The following is a 17,599-nucleotide window of genomic DNA, read 5'->3' on the forward strand; positions in this document are numbered from 1 at the left end:
AGGAATTTGAAAGTATTTGTTATACATTTTTGCAATTACATTTACTTCTGATACTTGAGTATATTTAAAACCAAATACTTTAAGAATTTTACTCAAGTAGTATTTTACTGATTTGACTTTCACTTTTACTTGAGTCATTTTCTATTAAGATATCTTTACCTTTACTCAAGTATGACAATTGGGTACTATATAAACCACTTTAGTGTAGGTATAAATAGTATAACCATTTAACAGTTTATAAAAAACGACAGCTAATTTGTTATATAGTGTTGGATCCTGTGTTTTACATTATAGCCATTACCATATATATGATTGAATATTATCTGCTGTTGGCTTGTATGTGTTATGCAACATGGCTGACTTGAAACATTGTTAAAAGCTTCAGGGCCATGGGCCTTTCTCATGATGGAAAAATACAGAAGACGCAATGAGTTGGGGGGTGGCACATTCAGAGCGTTGGGTTGCAGAACAAGCGGTCTTTTGTTAGATAACAGGAGCCAGGTGCGAGATAACCGTATGGAGCATGAGTGCATGGATGTTCTTCACAGCAACAGTTACATCTATCAACAGAAGCGCCAAGAGGCGGAGACCCGCCTGCAATAGGCTGAGCAAGTTTAAACCACGTCCAGCCTCTACTGTGATAGGCCAACAGACGGGTTGGCCTATCACAGTATAAATAATACTGTCAGTTCTCTGTTCTGCCCTGCGTGGTATTACAGTGAGCCCTTATATACGAAAGTTGCATTTGCCATTTATTACTTAGCTAATAAAAAATACATAGTATACAATCGGTGACTCATTGTTATATTTATCCTGATTCCAGATTCGAATTTACGCAACCCTAACAATAGATATATATTTTATTACGGTAACTATCTTGGTAGAACTGTGTGATCTGGGCCCGGTTTCCCAAAAGCATTTTAAGGCTGAGGCCATAGACCCATGTCCTAAAGACCCATCCCAGGGTAGAACCATCGTTAAATCTCAGAGCTGTTTCCCAAAACCATTGTTATTAATTAATGTTGCACTTAACGGTTGTAATCTAACGTCTGCCTCAGACCACCCGTAGAACAGCTAACGTTAAGTGCGTCGCTAGATGCTTTTTTACCCTGCCGCGTCAATTTATACAGAGATCTCCACTAAACATAGAAACAAATGGTTTATCCGTCAGTTTCAGAACAAAGTTGACTACAAATACGTTGTCAATGTTTTTGCAATTAACACACAAGCAACGTATAAAAAGAGCGCTGCCTTTCTTTCGATCCTATCAGTATCGACACATGCTCCAAAGACCACAAGCGAACGTACTTTCTGCAAACGTTCTTACTGCATGGGGTTTTGGGAAACGTGTGATGCATCTTTGTCCGTTGTAGGCAAGATACATTATTAAAACACTTGTAAACCTAAATTAAATCGCTATCGGGAAACCAGGCCCTATCCGATGACATGGAAAGTTAAAACATTTTAAAAACTGGTTTTCAAACACTATGACATTTGCGGTGACGTAGGGAGCAAGAAAATACCCTCCCATGGGCTGGAAACTCTATGCGGGTTTTTCAAATCACCTTTTAACTTTTAATCCTACTCTGTGAGTCAGAAGCCTTTTTTAAGAACTTTTTTAACCACATACCATAGAAATGCACTGTAGACGCTGGAGATACGGTTGAAAAGTGTCAGAATTGCCCTTTAAAAGATATCACATATATTGTTTAAAATAGGCTGCAGGTGCCTTAAAAAAGTATGTGCCTGCCATTTTAGAATTGTGAATGATGTATAAACTGAGCCCATATGTTCGAAATCTCTCTTTTCAGCCTCTGAGGTGAGGTGTAAGTCAGACATCTTCCTGTTCTCAATATTCTGGAAGAATTATACTGGAATCCTCTAAAAATATTTAGGCAAATGTAATAGGCATAATGTACATTCTGTACATTCTCTGTTCACGAAGTCAATCATTGGCCAATCTACATTGCTTTTGTTTGTCTGATTACATGAAAACTGCTTTTGGTTACATGCCTCCAGATCACACATGTGCATCCAAATGTTGGATTGGATCGGACTCAATTTGGTGTGAGTAGCAGGTAGCAAGCCAAGGCTCAGGGCAATTGTCCTGAAGTGGATGTACCGGACATTGATTTACATGCAACTCAAATCAATAAAAGAATCTGTTAGACAATACCCATTAATGACAAAGATATATGTAGTCAAAGTAGGTTTAATTGGCCAAGTTTGAACAAAATCAGGACATTTCAACTGTTAACTGTAATTAGCAATACTATAGATACAACCCTTCAGTTCTTGACTGGTGAACATATAAGCACATACTGTCATATACGTTAGACTACAGCAATCAATGTGTTTCCTCAATTCTCACATTATCCACTCCAGATATATGGCTTATAATTTCTCTACTTAGAAAAATGTGATTAAAAACATACCAGTATATACACAAATACATTCATATCTACATTACAAGGAAGGGAGTTACTTTCATGTGATTATTGTACCATGTGAAGGTACTTTGACAGGAGAAAGGTAGATGGGATCATACTTAAGACCACACAATTAGTTCCTTTAAATGTGTTAAAATGTATAAAATGGCAAAAGGAATACAAAAATGTGTAGACCTTTCAACTACAAGAGCATTCACAATAATGTCTATTTACATGTACAGTTATGATGCTGAAAGTGAAAGTCACAGGGTGATTGAGTTACTACAGAGAAAAGTGGTCTACAGAAGTAAGACATTATGATGTGTTTTTATCACTTTCCACCTCTGCAGGTTTATCATTCTCCTTTGGGACATAAGATTTGTTTGATTCTTTTTTGTCTTCTCTCTTTTCTTTGCTCTTGCTCCTGTCCCGGCGGTCTCGGTCTTTGTCCCTTTCTCGGTCCCGTGCTCTGTCTCTGTCGTTTTCTCTCCTGTCAGGCTCTCTCTCCCTGCCTCTGTCCCGGTCTCTGCTCCTGGTCCCGTCTCTTTTCCTTTCTCTGTCTCTCTCTCGGTCTCTGTTCCTGGCTCTCTCTCGGTCGTAGTCTCTCCTGTCAGGCTCTCTCCCCCTAACTCTGTCCCTTTCTCGGTCACGGTCTCTCTCCTTGTCCTTCCTCTTGTCTGTCTCTGGAGCCCTGTGCCCGTCTCCCCCTGGAGCCCTGTGCCGCTCTCCCTCTGGAGCCCTGTGCCGCTCTCCCTCTGGAGCCCTGTGCCCGTCTCCCTCTGGAGCCCTGTGCCCGTCTCCCTCTGGAGCCCTGTGCCCGTCTCCCCCTGGAGCCCTGTGTCCGTCTCCCCCTGGAGCCCTGTGTCCGTCTCCCCCTGGAGCCCTGTGCCCGTCTCCCCCTGGAGCCCTGTGCCGCTCTCCCCCTGGAGCCCTGTGCCGCTCTCCCTCTGGAGCCCTGTGCCGCTCTCCCTCTGGAGCCCTGTGCCGCTCTCCCTCTGGAGCCCTGTGCCGCTCTCCCTCTGGAGCCCTGTGCCCGTCTCCCTCTGGAGCCCTGTGCCGCTCTCCCTCTGGAGCCCTGTGCCGCTCTCCCTCTGGAGCCCTGTGCCGCTCTCCCTCTGGAGCCCTGTGCCCGTCTCCCTCTGGAGCCCTGTGCCCGTCTCCCTCTGGAGCCCTGTGCCCGTCTCCCTCTGGAGCCCTGTGCCCGTCTCCCTCTGGAGCCCTGTGCCGCTCTCCCTCTGGAGCCCTGTGCCCGTCTCCCTCTGGAGCCCTGTGCCGCTCTCCCTCTGGAGCCCTGTGCCGCTCTCCCTCTGGAGCCCTGTGCCGCTCTCCCTCTGGAACCCTGTGTCGCTCTCCCGCCCTCCCTCTGCTGCGGTCTCTCTCCCGGCTGCGTTCCCTCTCTCCTCGGTCTCTCTCCCTGCCTCTGTCCCTCTCCCGGCTCCAGCGCTTGCTCTGGCTCCTGTCCCATGGCCTGGCCCCATGGGGCCCCTCACGGTCCCTCTCCCTCCTGCGGTCCTCAGACAGATCCTTCTGCCTTTCAGACAGCCCAGAGGAAACAGGGATTGGCTCCCGGTCTTTGTGGCCACCCTCAAACCGACTGGCACTGTCTCCACCGCGGGGCTCTGAGCCCTCTCTGGTGGAGCTGCTCCTTCTCATGTCAGGCGAGTGTCGTCGCCAGTGGTCATCCCTGTGGGACTCTGGGCTGTGGCCCCTCATGCGGTTTGGTAGAGGTATGGGGCCCTCTGGAGGGGTCGGGAGCAGTGGCCCACTGTGGCGGGTTGGTCTTAAGTCTACTGGATTGTCAAGGCGAAACCGGTCAGGTCCTCCGAAATGCTGAGGTGTGCCCCCCTGGTGGTCTTGTCTCTGGTCATCATAAGATCCCCTGTGTGGTGGTGGGGAGGGTGCTCTAGATCCCCGAAACTGGTTAGGTGGATGGAAATGCTGTTCACCCACATCTCCACTGGGAGGCGCGCCTCTCCGCCCCTCATACTGGTAGTGTGGAGGTCCTCTGTAAGAGGGGCCTGGTGGGGGAGCCTGGTTGTCTTTGTACATGTGTGGAGGGGTCTGACCCTGGTGATGGTCCATGCTCTGCTGGTAGGAACCAACACTGGCATTGTTGTACTGGTCTACAGGGCCTCTTGGTGGGTCGATCATGGGTGCTTGGGACCCATGATCGCCAAAATGAGAAGGTGGAGGACCTCTGGGTCCGGGGAAGTGCAATGGAGGGGGTCCTCTGTCAAAGTGGCCTGGGGGAGGACCTGTGAAGGGAGGAGGGGGGCCTCTGGGTCCAGGGAAGTTGAATGGAGGAGGGGGTCCAGTGAACCTTGTTGGAGCTAAACCATTTTGCCCATCAAAAGTAGGAGGTGGGGGAAGGCCATGGCCCTCCATGAACTGGCCTGGAGGTGGGCCTTGTTGCCCCATGTGCCGTGGAGCCAGGGAACCCATGGGTGCATTGAACATCTGGGGAGGTGGAGCTCTCTGGCCCATCGGTTGGAATGGAGGGGGTCCTCTGGGTTGCATCATGGTCTGGAGTGGAGGTCCAAGGGGTGCCTCATACTGCTGCTGAGAGCCACCCCACTGGTTCTGATAGGGAGGGTAAGCAGCAGGAGTTGGCCCATACTGAGAGTACTGAGACTGGTCACTCTCCACTTGCATGGGTGAAGGAACCGGTATGGGTAGAGGTCTCTGCATAGGAAGAGAGCCTGACAAGGAAGGAATACTCTGCATGGGTGGTGGTCCAAGCATTGGAGGTGGACCCTGCATCGGTGGGGGTCCAAGGTGGGGTGGGAAGGTGGCTGTTGGAGCAACGTCAGGAGGAGCTCCATAGTCCATGTAGCCTGATGTTTCCATGTGTAACATGTGGGAGGATTGGGTGTCCATCAGGGTGGAGCTATCCTGGGTAACATTCTGAGACAGTACATTAATTGTAGGTGAAGCTGAGGAGCTGTTTGCGGACATCTTGAAGTAGCCAGAGGACGTAGACTCTTGACTGTTCTGCTCAGAATTAGAAATCTCTCCTGTTTTTAAAATGCTGGCTGCATTTGGCCAAATACTGTATTTGTCAAAGTCACTCTTGGTTGGGTCAACTTCCTCCGATTCCACAGTTAGTTTCTCCACGTAATTGACCTCCATATCAGGTTCTACACTCTCACCTAACAGGGGAATGGACTCCCCTGTTGTGTCTGATTCCAGGAAGGGAAGAGATTCTGTTATAACCTCTTCTTGGGAAAGTGGTGTTTCTGGTTCTTGGACATCAGTCTGTGGTGGTTGCGTGGTGGCTGTGACAGGAGCAGGAAGAGTTGTCTCTTCTTTTTCTATCGAGTCTGAGGTTAGCCTCCTGGGGTCTCTGCTCGGCCTGGGGTCCCTGCTCTGCCTTGGGTCCCTTCTCTGGTTAATCAAAGGAGCGGCAGCAGAGGAGGATTTCATCAACTCATCAACCTTTTTTCCCAGCTGCAGAAGCTGACTGTTGGCCAGTAGGGATGGCTGAGAGATCAAGCTGTCAATGACTGAGAACGAGGCAGCTGATGTCCCTGTGGTTGACCCTGGTTGGTAGATCGATTCCTCCTGCTCCTCAAGCTGACGTTTCTGCTCCTCAATCTGTTTGTTGAGATCCTCCAGCATTTTCTGCTGTTCGGTCAGACCTCCAGGTGCGGCCCTGGCTTGACCAGGGACATCAGTCCTGACCTCCTCAAAGATGGTGTCATCCTCCGGATCATAGGCCACATCGTCCAGATCCGTAGCCTCTGGCTGCTTGATGACCTCAGGTTCTTTAACTAACTTCTGGGGTGCTCCATAGCCCATACCTGGGTCATACTCTTCCTCTGGGTCATATGGTCGGTCATCCTCATCCTCCTCCACCTGCTTCTTCTTAGAAATCTGTCCAAACTGCTGAACGATGGGATCAAGCAGAGTAGCGGGGCCAGCTGAGACGTCAACAGCACCATGCTCAGAAGGGGACATGGAGGCCTCAGAGTCATGCATCTTGTTCCCAAACAAAGTCTTCAGGATGGTCTGAAGGGGGGTGGCATTGGTAGCAGAGGATGCGGCAGAGCTGGAGGAAGGTGACTCTCTGCCTGTAGCAGGGGCTTTGACAGAAGACAGGAAGGACAGCACTGATGAGGCTGCCATGGAGGTGGATGAGGTCTCTGAGGAGCTGAGAGGGGGAGGTGTACCTGGGGGGGATGTGTTGAAGGGAAGATCTTGGGTGTACCGCAAGGCTTTCTCTGCTTTCACTTCAGCCTTGATGGCTGAGGTTGGTTTTGGAAGGCCTGTGTCATCTAGGTCTCTGATTTGGGTCATGGAACGCTTCTCTTCAGTCTCAAAGGAGGCTACAGCACGCTTCTTCTCCTTCTGACAGATCACCAAGCCGAGGAGGAGGTTAGGGCGCGCTGGCTCAAGACCTACAAGACAGAAAGGTAAAGTAATGAAAATGGAATAAAAAACATTCTAGAACATATGTATCCACTCACATACTTGTATACTGCATATCTCAACTAGAAGAAGAAACATTTCCAGAGACACAGATGTGTTTGAAGTGAAACGATAGCTTATTTCAAACACCCCCTAATATGACAGCAACATAGGATTTCAAAAACAGATCACAAAAAAGTGTTGATTTAAAGTCAAGCTGTGGTCTTCACTTTCCATTTTGAATTGTTCAAACAATCAATAACATGAGCAAACAATGCCACCTGTATAATCAGGTAAAAGTATAACCATTCAATGTAATATGAATGTGTCAAAAGAATACAAAAAAACTATTGTAGAACACAGACAACCTTCCGAAAAGTAGTAAGAATCATCACAATGCTGAGCAGTCAAACTTCCCATCATACTTTGAGAAATATGACTGTCTGTGCACTGCATTAAACTACATGTTCCTGTTTGATCAAACAACCTCATCACCCTTCAGTTACACAAACACTCACATTCACCAGTTTCAAAAAGCTTTTCTTCTTCCTAGATTGTCATTAGTATGCATTCTCATGAAGTCAGTAAATAAGTGGACATTGACACATATTCTTTACGATGCCATATAAAAAATACAACATATTTGTTGTTCAGTGCATTGCACTCAGCTTACGTTTTTAATGACACATACCAACCCAACCTCTGCTGACAAACTAAATGGATGTGTGTTTCTTGATTCTTAAATTCAGTCTGACATGTGGTTGAAAGCCATAGATTATTCTTGTCCTTAATCTTCTTGAAAACAGCAACATAAGTGGGCCAATCTCTGTCCAGGGCTCACTGAGCTGGACCTCTCTCAGGATAACTTACCCTGGCTCCCCAGGCATTCAGTTTGTGGTATGGGATGGGCTAGGTGCAGGTGCAGGTCAGGTGCTGCCGCTTCAGTTATGACATGTAAGTACTGGAGATCCACTAATGCAGTACACCAAGTTGCAGTGTAGAACACTTTAAATGTAACATACTGTGGCAGATGTCATTTTCAGAAACAACATCATTACCCAAACATTTTTCACTGGAGTATCTACAGTGCAGAATAAAAGGTGAGCCTTAAAAACAACAGGCTGAGACTGACATCTAAGGTGGCACCAACCTGTGATGCACAACATCCTTTATTTAAGACAGACATGTGATACAAGATAATATACACAAAGTACAGAAAAAGTACAGAGGGATGTTCATGGAGGAAGGCAACAACAAAAGTGCATGATCGCCCCCTACAGTGTATATCATAAATCAACTTCATGAAACAAGCTCTCATTTCACACAGAGAAAACTAACTAACTAAACCCTGAAGATACTTACCACTCAGAAATAAACTATAGACTGACATCTTTCCTAACTTAATTATGTTCAGGTATATTGACACATCATATTGGAACCAGTGTGTGGGTTATCAGAGGCCTCTGTGTCTCCCTGCAGATGCTTACCTGGCCCATCGAAGGGTAACAGTTTGGAGGGCAGAGGGTCCTTGGAGCTCAGGGGGATGAGGTATAGGTCTTTGATGCGGCGGTTGTTGTTGGCGACCACTCCAAAGCGCTTCCTGCTACTGAAATAAGAGAAGAGAGAGACATAGGCCACCTCCTCCTCCTCTGTGGCTGGATGGAACCGGATCAGACACAGCTCCTGGGGACAGGGCAAACCCAAAGAGAGAGGTATGACCTTATGGTCCTCAACCAGGAAGTAGGTTGTTTATAAATATCTCATGGTGAACAGCTTTACCTTGGACAGTGACGTTTTTAGTTTCCCCACATAGTCCCACACGGTGCTGGGGGAGATTCGGCCTCCGATGTGGATGGTGTCAGGTAGATCCTGTACAGGATTAACAATGTCACCTTTGTGTTGAACTCTGATGACATTATTACCACACCTATTCACAACCAGATGAAACAAGTAATACATGTATTCTGGTCAAAATTGAGTTGAAGTTTCACTATGATTAAAATATAACAGCTGTCATGTTGTCAGTGACTGAGTTATTAGTTCTACGATGTGTTTTTTCTTAGCTCACATAAAAAAACCTACCCTTGACCTAAGTTTTTTTCAAACAAATGAATAACCAACCTCTTTCAGGTGCTCAAAGGTTCCTGAGACCAGGTACGCTTTAGTGACAAACTTAGCCACGGTGTGCATGTTGACGAATCCTTTCCACATCATCTCCTGACTATGGAGGAAGATGGCGGTCTCACCCTCTGGGGGAGGCTCTGACGAGGCAGCTTTTTGCATGACAGGCCTGGGGATGGAGGGTGGAGGAGCCGGGGGCATGGGGAGGGGCCCCTTGGGCACCACCTCCATCACTACAACCGGAGCGGGCTCTGCTGGGATAGTTCTTGAATAGGACTCTGTTGGAATGGGTCTTGAATAGGTATCTGTTGAGATTGGTGCCACCATGGAGGTGTCTGGAGCTGAGTGGGTGACCGTCACTCCAGAGCTGTGTCTTGCCATGCGGGGATCTCTGCGGGTGATGCTGACAGAGGAGACGGCTGGTACAGTGACAGGGGCTGGGGTCTGGGGTGGAGGCAACATGATGCTTGCGTCTTCATGGTAGGGCAGGGGGTCAGGGACTGGTGCCTCACTGCCGGGATAATTGACCGGGGCACCTTCACATGAGGAGGACCTGGGCAAGCGTCTCACCTCTTGCCTCACCTCGGGCTTCTTGGAGAGTTTGGCCTTCTTGGCTGCTGGTTCATCGTCTGCAGACTTCTGGCCTGGAAGAGAGGAGACAGAGGCTGCTTAAACCTTCAAATCCACTAAGTGAAGCATGGAGTAATAGGAATTAAGATATTTCCTCAGATCTTTGAGGGACATATGCCACCGTTTCTTACATACCATCAAAACACTTCACCCTCTCATTCATTATTACCTGTACAGATTTTGCAGTTGAGGTCAAAGAGATGGGCCCTGTGTTCGGCCGTGGTGTCCCGCATCATGCTGAAGATATCTGGCAGGGCACTGCCACTCTTCACCCCAGCCTGAACTGAGCCAGAGAAGGGAGTGGAGCCAGCTTCATCTTGTTCCTGAACACATTGGAAAAGGAGAACAGAGAGACAGTCAAATCTACAAAATGACCTTCAATGGATTCTCAAAATAGCACATAAACCATAGCCAAATCTGATGAGGGCCTGAATACCAAAATTATTCTCAACAACCATTTGCTGCATGGCAATAAAGTTCTGATACATGAATCATTAGATCAACTGTAAAACAATAGCTACATTTATGCACAGTGGGTGTGATTTGAGTGATGCAAGGGTGTGGGGCAGATGGCAATGAGCTTCAGTAGGACAAAGGGACAGTTTAAAGAAGGATAGGACAGGTTGACAAGATAATTCAACTGTAAAACCACAATATATTACCCAAATGTTAGCCACCCAGCATAGCATGTTTTCAGTTTTACGCAGGGAACATAAAGATGAAAGACAAAACCACCACTTACTGCAGCAGATGCCATGCGAGGAGATGGGGAGGTGCCAGAGATACATACATCTCCATCAGACATTGGAGGAGCATCCTCCATGTCCACATCAGGGGGGCCAGCATCCTGCCTATGGCTCGATTTGGACTGCCCTGTCTGGGATCTAGCGCTGGGAGCCTATGGGATACAACATAGGTCATCAACTTAGTAATATAATATAATATATGCCATTTAGCAGACGCTTTTATCCAAAGCGACTTACAGTCATGTGTGCATACATTCTACGTATGGGTGGTCCCGGGGATCGAACCCACTACCCTGGCGTTACAAGCGCCATGCTCTACCAACTGAGCTACAGAAGTGTCTGTAGCGAATATATGGGAATATAAGGCTAATGATATGGTCTCTTGAGTAGTGATATTTAGTTGCACAATCAATGAAATTCCAAGTATTGCTCTGTTCATAGAATTATTGATTTCCATTATCATGTTCTCTTACCTCAGTAGTGTCAGGCTTCCTCCACTCTGAGATCTCTTTGGAGAGCAGCTCATCTGCACTCAGCCTCACCAACCTGAAGGGGCTGACCTCTCCCCAGACCACCCTGTAGAAAAGGCCCTGAGACAAGCACAACACACTGTCATTCACATAATTCTAGGTCTGGTAGGCTGCGCATCTGGGTTGGAGTGAGCATAACTTCCAATATTCAGCAGATTAATTTAAATCAAATTCATGACTCACGATCAATTCATGTTGTAAGTTAATTTACCCACATACCAACAATGCATTACTATAATATAGAAAGACAGTTTGTCATTAAAATGTACATGGCTTTCCAACATTCAGCATATTTGGTTTAGCATACACAACTTATCACTTGACTAGTCTCTTCTGCAGACCCAAAAGAGCCCAAGTCAGTGTTTCTGTGGACTGACCTTGTTTTTGGGGTCCTTCAGGTTGAACATGAGGCCCCTGTACTTGTTCTTGTACTTGCTGTCCGTGCACAAGCAGAGGTTGAACATCTCCTTCTCAATGTTGACAGCCAGTTTTCCCACCTCGTTCTCAGACATATTCAAATCATCACTGTCACTCACCCTGGTGGGACAATGAGATTACAACTCACATTTAGAGCTAAAAAATAAATAAATAAAGATTTCAGGCAAATCCATTTCCCATTGGCCTACAACAGTCTTATTCTTTTAGAAATATAAACATTCAGATGAATGACCTTAGGTAGCATGAAGTTCACAAAACAATACAAACTATTCTCTCCAATAAACTTATGGGGTACACACCTCTTGTATAGGATGTCTGTGAGCGAGCGGCGGATGTTCTGTCTCATCTGGTTGTTTGGCGGAGCCGTCGGGCACATCATGGAAGGTGCTAAAGTGGCTGGCTCAGGGCGTCGGGAGGAGGGGGCTGGTGAAGACGGGATTCTGGAGGGACTACGGCCTAAGGAGTCTCTCTGCTGGGGCTGGGCCTGCTTCTTAGGGATGGTAAAGCTGGACTTGCCGACCCTCAGGGCCCCTGTGACGTGATGTCGTGGGGAGTCTAGAGAGCCAGGGGCAGAAGGGGTCAGGACAGCAGGGGGTGGTGGTGGTTTCTTGGATTTAGTTGTTTTGCTAGGAGTGGGATATGGTTGTTTCTTTGGTGCCTTAGCACTGCTGACTGGAGTTGCTGGTTTATTGCGTCTGGTGTATAGCTTTAATACTTTGGGGCCAGGAGACTTCTTTCCTCCTTTGAGCGGTGCTGTGGAAGCAGGAGACTTCTTCTCAGGAGGGGTTGGTTCCTTCTCACTCTGGTCCTCTTCACTCTCCTTTTCAGGAGCTGCGGAGGATAAAACAACTTCTTTTAAACAAGTACAAACAGTATGTGAACCATCATAAACATAATGTCAAGTAAATAGAATTCAGAATTTAGGACATGTATGAATATTCAATGTGATCTTGGGGTGGTATAAGATATCCCCACTTAGATTCACTTAATGACCGACTGTCAGACAGCATCTGACCAGAATGCATACAAAAAACACTAAACATTGGTGATTTGAAGACAGGACCTCCTCTCTTTGTTGGATGTAGAAATAAATACCTTGACATTAGAAACAAAATAAACCTGGTTAAATACATCTTTCCACACACTGAAAAAGCCAACAATATGCACACATACAACAATGGGTTGAATAAATATAAACAGAAAGTTAGAACTTAGAAATCTCCATTATTCTCCGGCAAAAATGTATCGCCAACATGTTGGCGTTGCAATTTCAATCCTCTTAACATCAGTTGAAATGGCGATAATCCTTTTCATGAAGAATGTCGGCAAAACTCAACACTTCAGTCTTATCAGAAAGGATGAGCTGACTAAATTGTCACAGGCCTGACTGTGTACTAAGCAACAGTGCTCTCTGATATGAATGGTGCCTGCATAACCAACATTTTACATCTGTTCCTGAGCTACAACACTGGACCCCAATCAACAACCCATTAGATAAGAAAAGATACTAGATGTGTCCAAAGACACCCTGTGTGGAAAGTCACTGGGTACAGAGATTTCTCCACAAAACTACAATTCTATTGGTTTCTCCCTTTGTTTGGTCTTTGAAGATCCCACCAGTTGACTCACTCTATCAAGTGGCCTGAAAGAAAAGAACAATGTTTCCCAAAAGTTCAACTGAACTTGGAACTTACCATGTCAAGGAAGATAATGCCTGAACATTATATATCTTCATACTAACCACCTACAATTGGATATGTTCACCACTGAAAGTAGAGCTGTGAAGCTAGCAAACAAACAGTAGAGCTGTGAAGCTAGCACACAAAACAGTGTAGTGATGTCCTAACACCATCTACCTTCAGGGGTACACACATTTAATGAGAATTCAACAAAGACTAAATATGTATTGTCAAGGAATATTACCAACCTCAATTAACTAAAAACTATTTAAGATCAATGCAACATCTTCAACAGACATGGGTTGTGCATACTAGCACAGATTACATTTGTATGACCATCTATATTAGTTTTTACCTTTGTTAAAGCACATGAAGCTTTTCTGCCATGCCTGTGTTGCTCATTACCAAAGTATGAGAATTTGGGATGTACATGCAAAACGGCAATACCCGAGTGCCATCAAGAGAACATGTTACTGCCATCACCAGCTACACAATTGCTCTGTGATACAAAGAGAGACAATTTCAAGTTGACTGATTTGTACCAAAAAATATAGATCTCGTTGTCAAACAATCAAAATGTCATAATCAGAACTTGTATGTCTGCAAAATAAGATATTACGGATCAGAAGATATAGACATGCGAGCAGGTTGAGTGAATCACATATGACATCCATGTAGGTCGAGAGTAACAGACAGCTGGTATTATGGTGGATAAGATGACTCCTGAGAGCATGAACTGCCAAATACCTTGCGACTGCCCTCACACTCCAAAAAATCCACAACCTGTAATATCTGCCTTCTTAAGTAACCTGGATAAAGCTAGGAACCAAAGCAGAGTTCCTCATAGTGAAAAATATACTCAATTGTCCCTAAATATATCTTTCATATATTTTCATATCAGTAAATCAGAAGTGTGGTATAACTTTTAGGTGACAGTCTGCCTCCCTACTCTTTATGTATAGTTTATGACGACTGTGGTCTTCCACTCTTCTTGTGCAGTCATTCTAATACTTCTGTGCTTCTGTGTCTTCAGCTGGTCTTGTCTCAGCAGAAGAAGCTATAGATTTCCTGTCCCAGCTGTTCCCCAGTCTGTCCGCTTCAGACTTGCACTTCCTCCTGGCATGGTGTAGATCTGTAGCACATGCTGTCAGAGCAACTGGCCAGGACATCCCCAGTAATCCAAGACCTCTCCCATAATCAATCAAGGCATCCAAAATCTGTCTTAACACCTTTTATTTTATTGCCAGTGTCGCAGAGGGAGTTTGGATGCATGACATTCAATATGAATAATAATGCAAACTATTTTAAAACCCAGCACGTTATTTACAAAACTAATAGTGAATACTTGTAAGTCGCTCTGGATAAGAGCGTCTGCTAAATGACTTAAATGTAAATGTACTTCCTTGGCTGCGCTGAAGAAACTTAAGGCTTAATTAAATCAGCAGTGAGCTGTATTTCTGTATAGTCCACTGTATAAATCATGGGATAAAAAAAATCACAGACCTACCTGCTGGAGGGAAGAGGGAGGGACTGCCTTCAGATGGACAGCAAGAGGAGCACATGGAGATACTCATATGCACCACATGGGTGCCAACACACAAACAGCATACAGTAACCTAGGATTTATATGAATCTACACAAGTAATCCCCAGCCATTGTTTTGTTCATGGTTCCTGATTTTCTTTTTAACAATAGAGTTTTCAAAATAAATCCTAAAATACTTACCTTTGTATCCATTCATTGCAATGTGTACTTACCCACTCTGCATACCTGACTAAGTAACCATGCCCTGGCAACATACACAGAATACATTCGGGGACCCATTGTCATTACAATTTTCCCCACAGATATGGGTCATTCAGCTAAGCCATTACGTCACCATGATAACAACCACATTTATAATGGGCAAACAGCGTGGTTTTTCAAAGAACCAGTAATAGATCAATGCATATCATACATTCAACTGGCTCACTTGACAACCCCTATAGTGTGAGAAGACAAACCGTTAAGAGTGGATTATTAAGACCTTCAAAGAGATACATACACGTTTTGTTTAACACTGTTGGTGGTGCTATGGGTGTAGTCTTTTCTGGCGTTACTGCATTGTAATTATGGTCGCTGGACCAGGACGACATGGCGGGTGGCGGTGGATGCTCTTCGTGTGACTCTTCATCACCATCCTCATCGGCCTCACCGTCCGACTCTTCCTCCTCTGTGGACTTCTTGGTGGTCTTCCTCCCAGTGGTGGAATTCTTCTGGATGGACAGACAGACATTCACTCAAATCAGTAACGTGCACAGGAAGGGTTTCATAGCAAAATATTGAAAGTTATGGTGTTATGTATGTAATTGATGGCAACTTTGCACACTCTTGGCATTCTCTCAACCGGCTTCATAAGGTAGTCACCTGGAATGCATTTCAGTTAACAGGTGTGCCTTGTAAAAATTGAATTTGTGGAATTTCTTTCCTTCTTTATGCGTTTCAGCCAATCAGTTGTGTGTGAAAAGGTTGGGTTGGTATTCAGAAGACAACCAAGTCCATATTATGGCAAGAACAGCTCAAATAAGCAAAGAGAAATGACAGTCCATCATGTCAACCGATCATGATTTTTCAACGCCGATACCGATTATTGGAGGGCAAAAAAAAAACGATACCGCTTAAATCGGCCGATTTTTACAAATGTATTTGCTATAATGACAATTACAAACAATACTGAATGAACACTTATTTTAACTTAATATAATACATCAATAAAATCAATTTAGCCTCAAATAAATAATGAAACATGTTCAATTTGGTTTACATAATGCAAAAACAAAGTGTTGGAGAAGAAAGTAAAAGTGCAATATGTGCCATGCAAGAAAGCTAACGTTTGAGTTCCTTGCTCAGACTATTTCTCTCTATACCATTTGTATTTCATTAACCTTTGACTATTGATGTTCTTATAGGCACTTTAGTATTGCCAGTGTAACAGTATAGCTTCCGTCCCTCCCCTCGCTCCTACCTGGGCTCGAACCAGGAACACAACGACAACAGCCACCCTCGAAGCAGCGTTACCCATCATTCCACAAAAGCCGCAGCCCTTGGAGAGCAAGGGGAACAACCACTCCAAGTCTCAGAGCGAGTGACGTTTGAAACGCTATTAGCGCGGACCCCGCTAACAAGCTAGCCATTTCACATTGGTTACACGAGCCTAATCTCGGGAGTTGATAGGCTTGAAGTCATAAACAGCTGCTGGCAAACGCACAAAAGTGCTGTTTGAATGTATGCTTACGAGACTGCTGCTGCTTAACATCGCTCAGTCAGACTGCTCTATCAAATCATAGACTTAGTTATAACATGATAACACACAGAAATACGAGCCTTAGGTCATTAATATGGTAGAATCCGGAAACTATCATCTCGAAAACAAGATGTTTATTCTTTCAGTGAAATACGGAACCGTTCCGTATTTTATCTAACGGGTGGCATCCATAAGTCTAAATATTCCTGTTACATTGCACAACCTTCAATGTTATGTCATAATTACATACAATTCTGGAAAATTAGGCGGCCCAAACTGTTGCATATACACGGACTCTGCGTGCAATGAACGCAAGAGAAGTGACACAATTTCACCTGGTTAATATTGCCTGCTAACCTGGATTTATTTTAGCTAAATATGCATATAAAAAAATATATACTTCTGTGTATTGATTTTAAGAAAGGCATTGATGTTTATGGTTAGGTACACATTGGAGCAACGATACGAACCGCATCGATTATATGCAACGGCGAACACGCTAGATAAACTAGTAATATCATCAACCATGTTAACTAGTGATTATGATTGATTGATTGTTTTTATAAGATAAGTTTAATGATAGCTAGTAACTTACCTTGGCTTACTGCATTCGCGTAACAGGCAGGCTCCTCGTGGAGTGCAATGGTTAGAGCGTTGGACTAGTTAACTGTAAGATTGCAAGATTGAATCCCCTGAGCTGACAAGGTAAAAATCTGTCGTTCTGCCCCTGAACGATGCAGTTAACCCACCGTTCCTTGGCCGTCATTGAAAATAAGAATGTGTTCTTAACTGACTTACCTAGTTAAATAAAGATTAAATAAAGGTGTAAAAAAAGAAGAAAAAGACCAAATCAGTGTCCAAAAAAAACGATTTGCGATTGTTGTGAAAACTTGAAATCGTCCCCAATTAATCGGCCATTCCGATTAATCGGTCGACCTCTAATGTCAACATCAACTGTTCAGAGGAGACTGCATGAATACGGTCTTCGTGGTCAAATTTCTGCAAATAAATCACTACTAAAGGACACCAATAAGAAGAAGAGATGTGCTTGGGCCAAAAAACACAAGCAATGGACATTAATTAGACTGATGAGTCCAAAGTTTAGATTTTTGGTTCTAACCGTCGGGTCTTTGTGAGACGCAGAGTAGGTGAACCGATGATCTCCGCATGTGTGATGGGGCTTTGCTGGTGACACTGTCTGATTTATTTAGAATTCAAGGCACACTTAACCAGCATGGCTACCACAGCATTCTGCAGCGATATTATGCCACCCCATCTGGTTTGTGCTTAGTGGGACTATCATTCCTTTTTCAACAGGACAATCAGTGTATCCTGA

General features: G+C 45.0%; 1 protein-coding gene across 4 annotated transcripts in view; it reads right to left on the reverse strand.

Annotated features, from left to right (window-relative positions):
- Positions 1 to 2,202: 2,202 nt before the first annotated feature.
- Positions 2,203 to 17,599, reverse strand: part of LOC124002518 (death-inducer obliterator 1-like) — a 29,675-nt gene continuing 14,278 nt past the window's right edge. For 3 of the 4 annotated variants that reach the window (XM_046309967.1, XM_046309966.1, XM_046309964.1), the window contains 10 exons: positions 15,025 to 15,235; positions 11,601 to 12,132; positions 11,241 to 11,400; positions 10,807 to 10,923; positions 10,330 to 10,485; positions 9,757 to 9,910; positions 8,958 to 9,601; positions 8,616 to 8,705; positions 8,324 to 8,519; positions 2,203 to 6,826 (listed from right to left, as the gene is read on the reverse strand). In XM_046309967.1, coding sequence (XP_046165923.1) covers positions 2,745 to 6,826; positions 8,324 to 8,519; positions 8,616 to 8,705; positions 8,958 to 9,601; positions 9,757 to 9,910; positions 10,330 to 10,485; positions 10,807 to 10,923; positions 11,241 to 11,400; positions 11,601 to 12,132; positions 15,025 to 15,235 — 6,342 coding nt within the window. In that variant the 3' untranslated portion in view covers positions 2,203 to 2,744. The remainder of the gene's footprint in view (positions 6,827 to 8,323; positions 8,520 to 8,615; positions 8,706 to 8,957; positions 9,602 to 9,756; positions 9,911 to 10,329; positions 10,486 to 10,806; positions 10,924 to 11,240; positions 11,401 to 11,600; positions 12,133 to 15,024; positions 15,236 to 17,599) is intronic. The other variant, XM_046309965.1, reaches the window with a different exon arrangement.

This window comes from Oncorhynchus gorbuscha, linkage group LG18 (assembly GCF_021184085.1).
Source record: "Oncorhynchus gorbuscha isolate QuinsamMale2020 ecotype Even-year linkage group LG18, OgorEven_v1.0, whole genome shotgun sequence".
In the NCBI taxonomy this organism is placed as follows: Eukaryota; Metazoa; Chordata; class Actinopteri; order Salmoniformes; family Salmonidae; genus Oncorhynchus; species Oncorhynchus gorbuscha.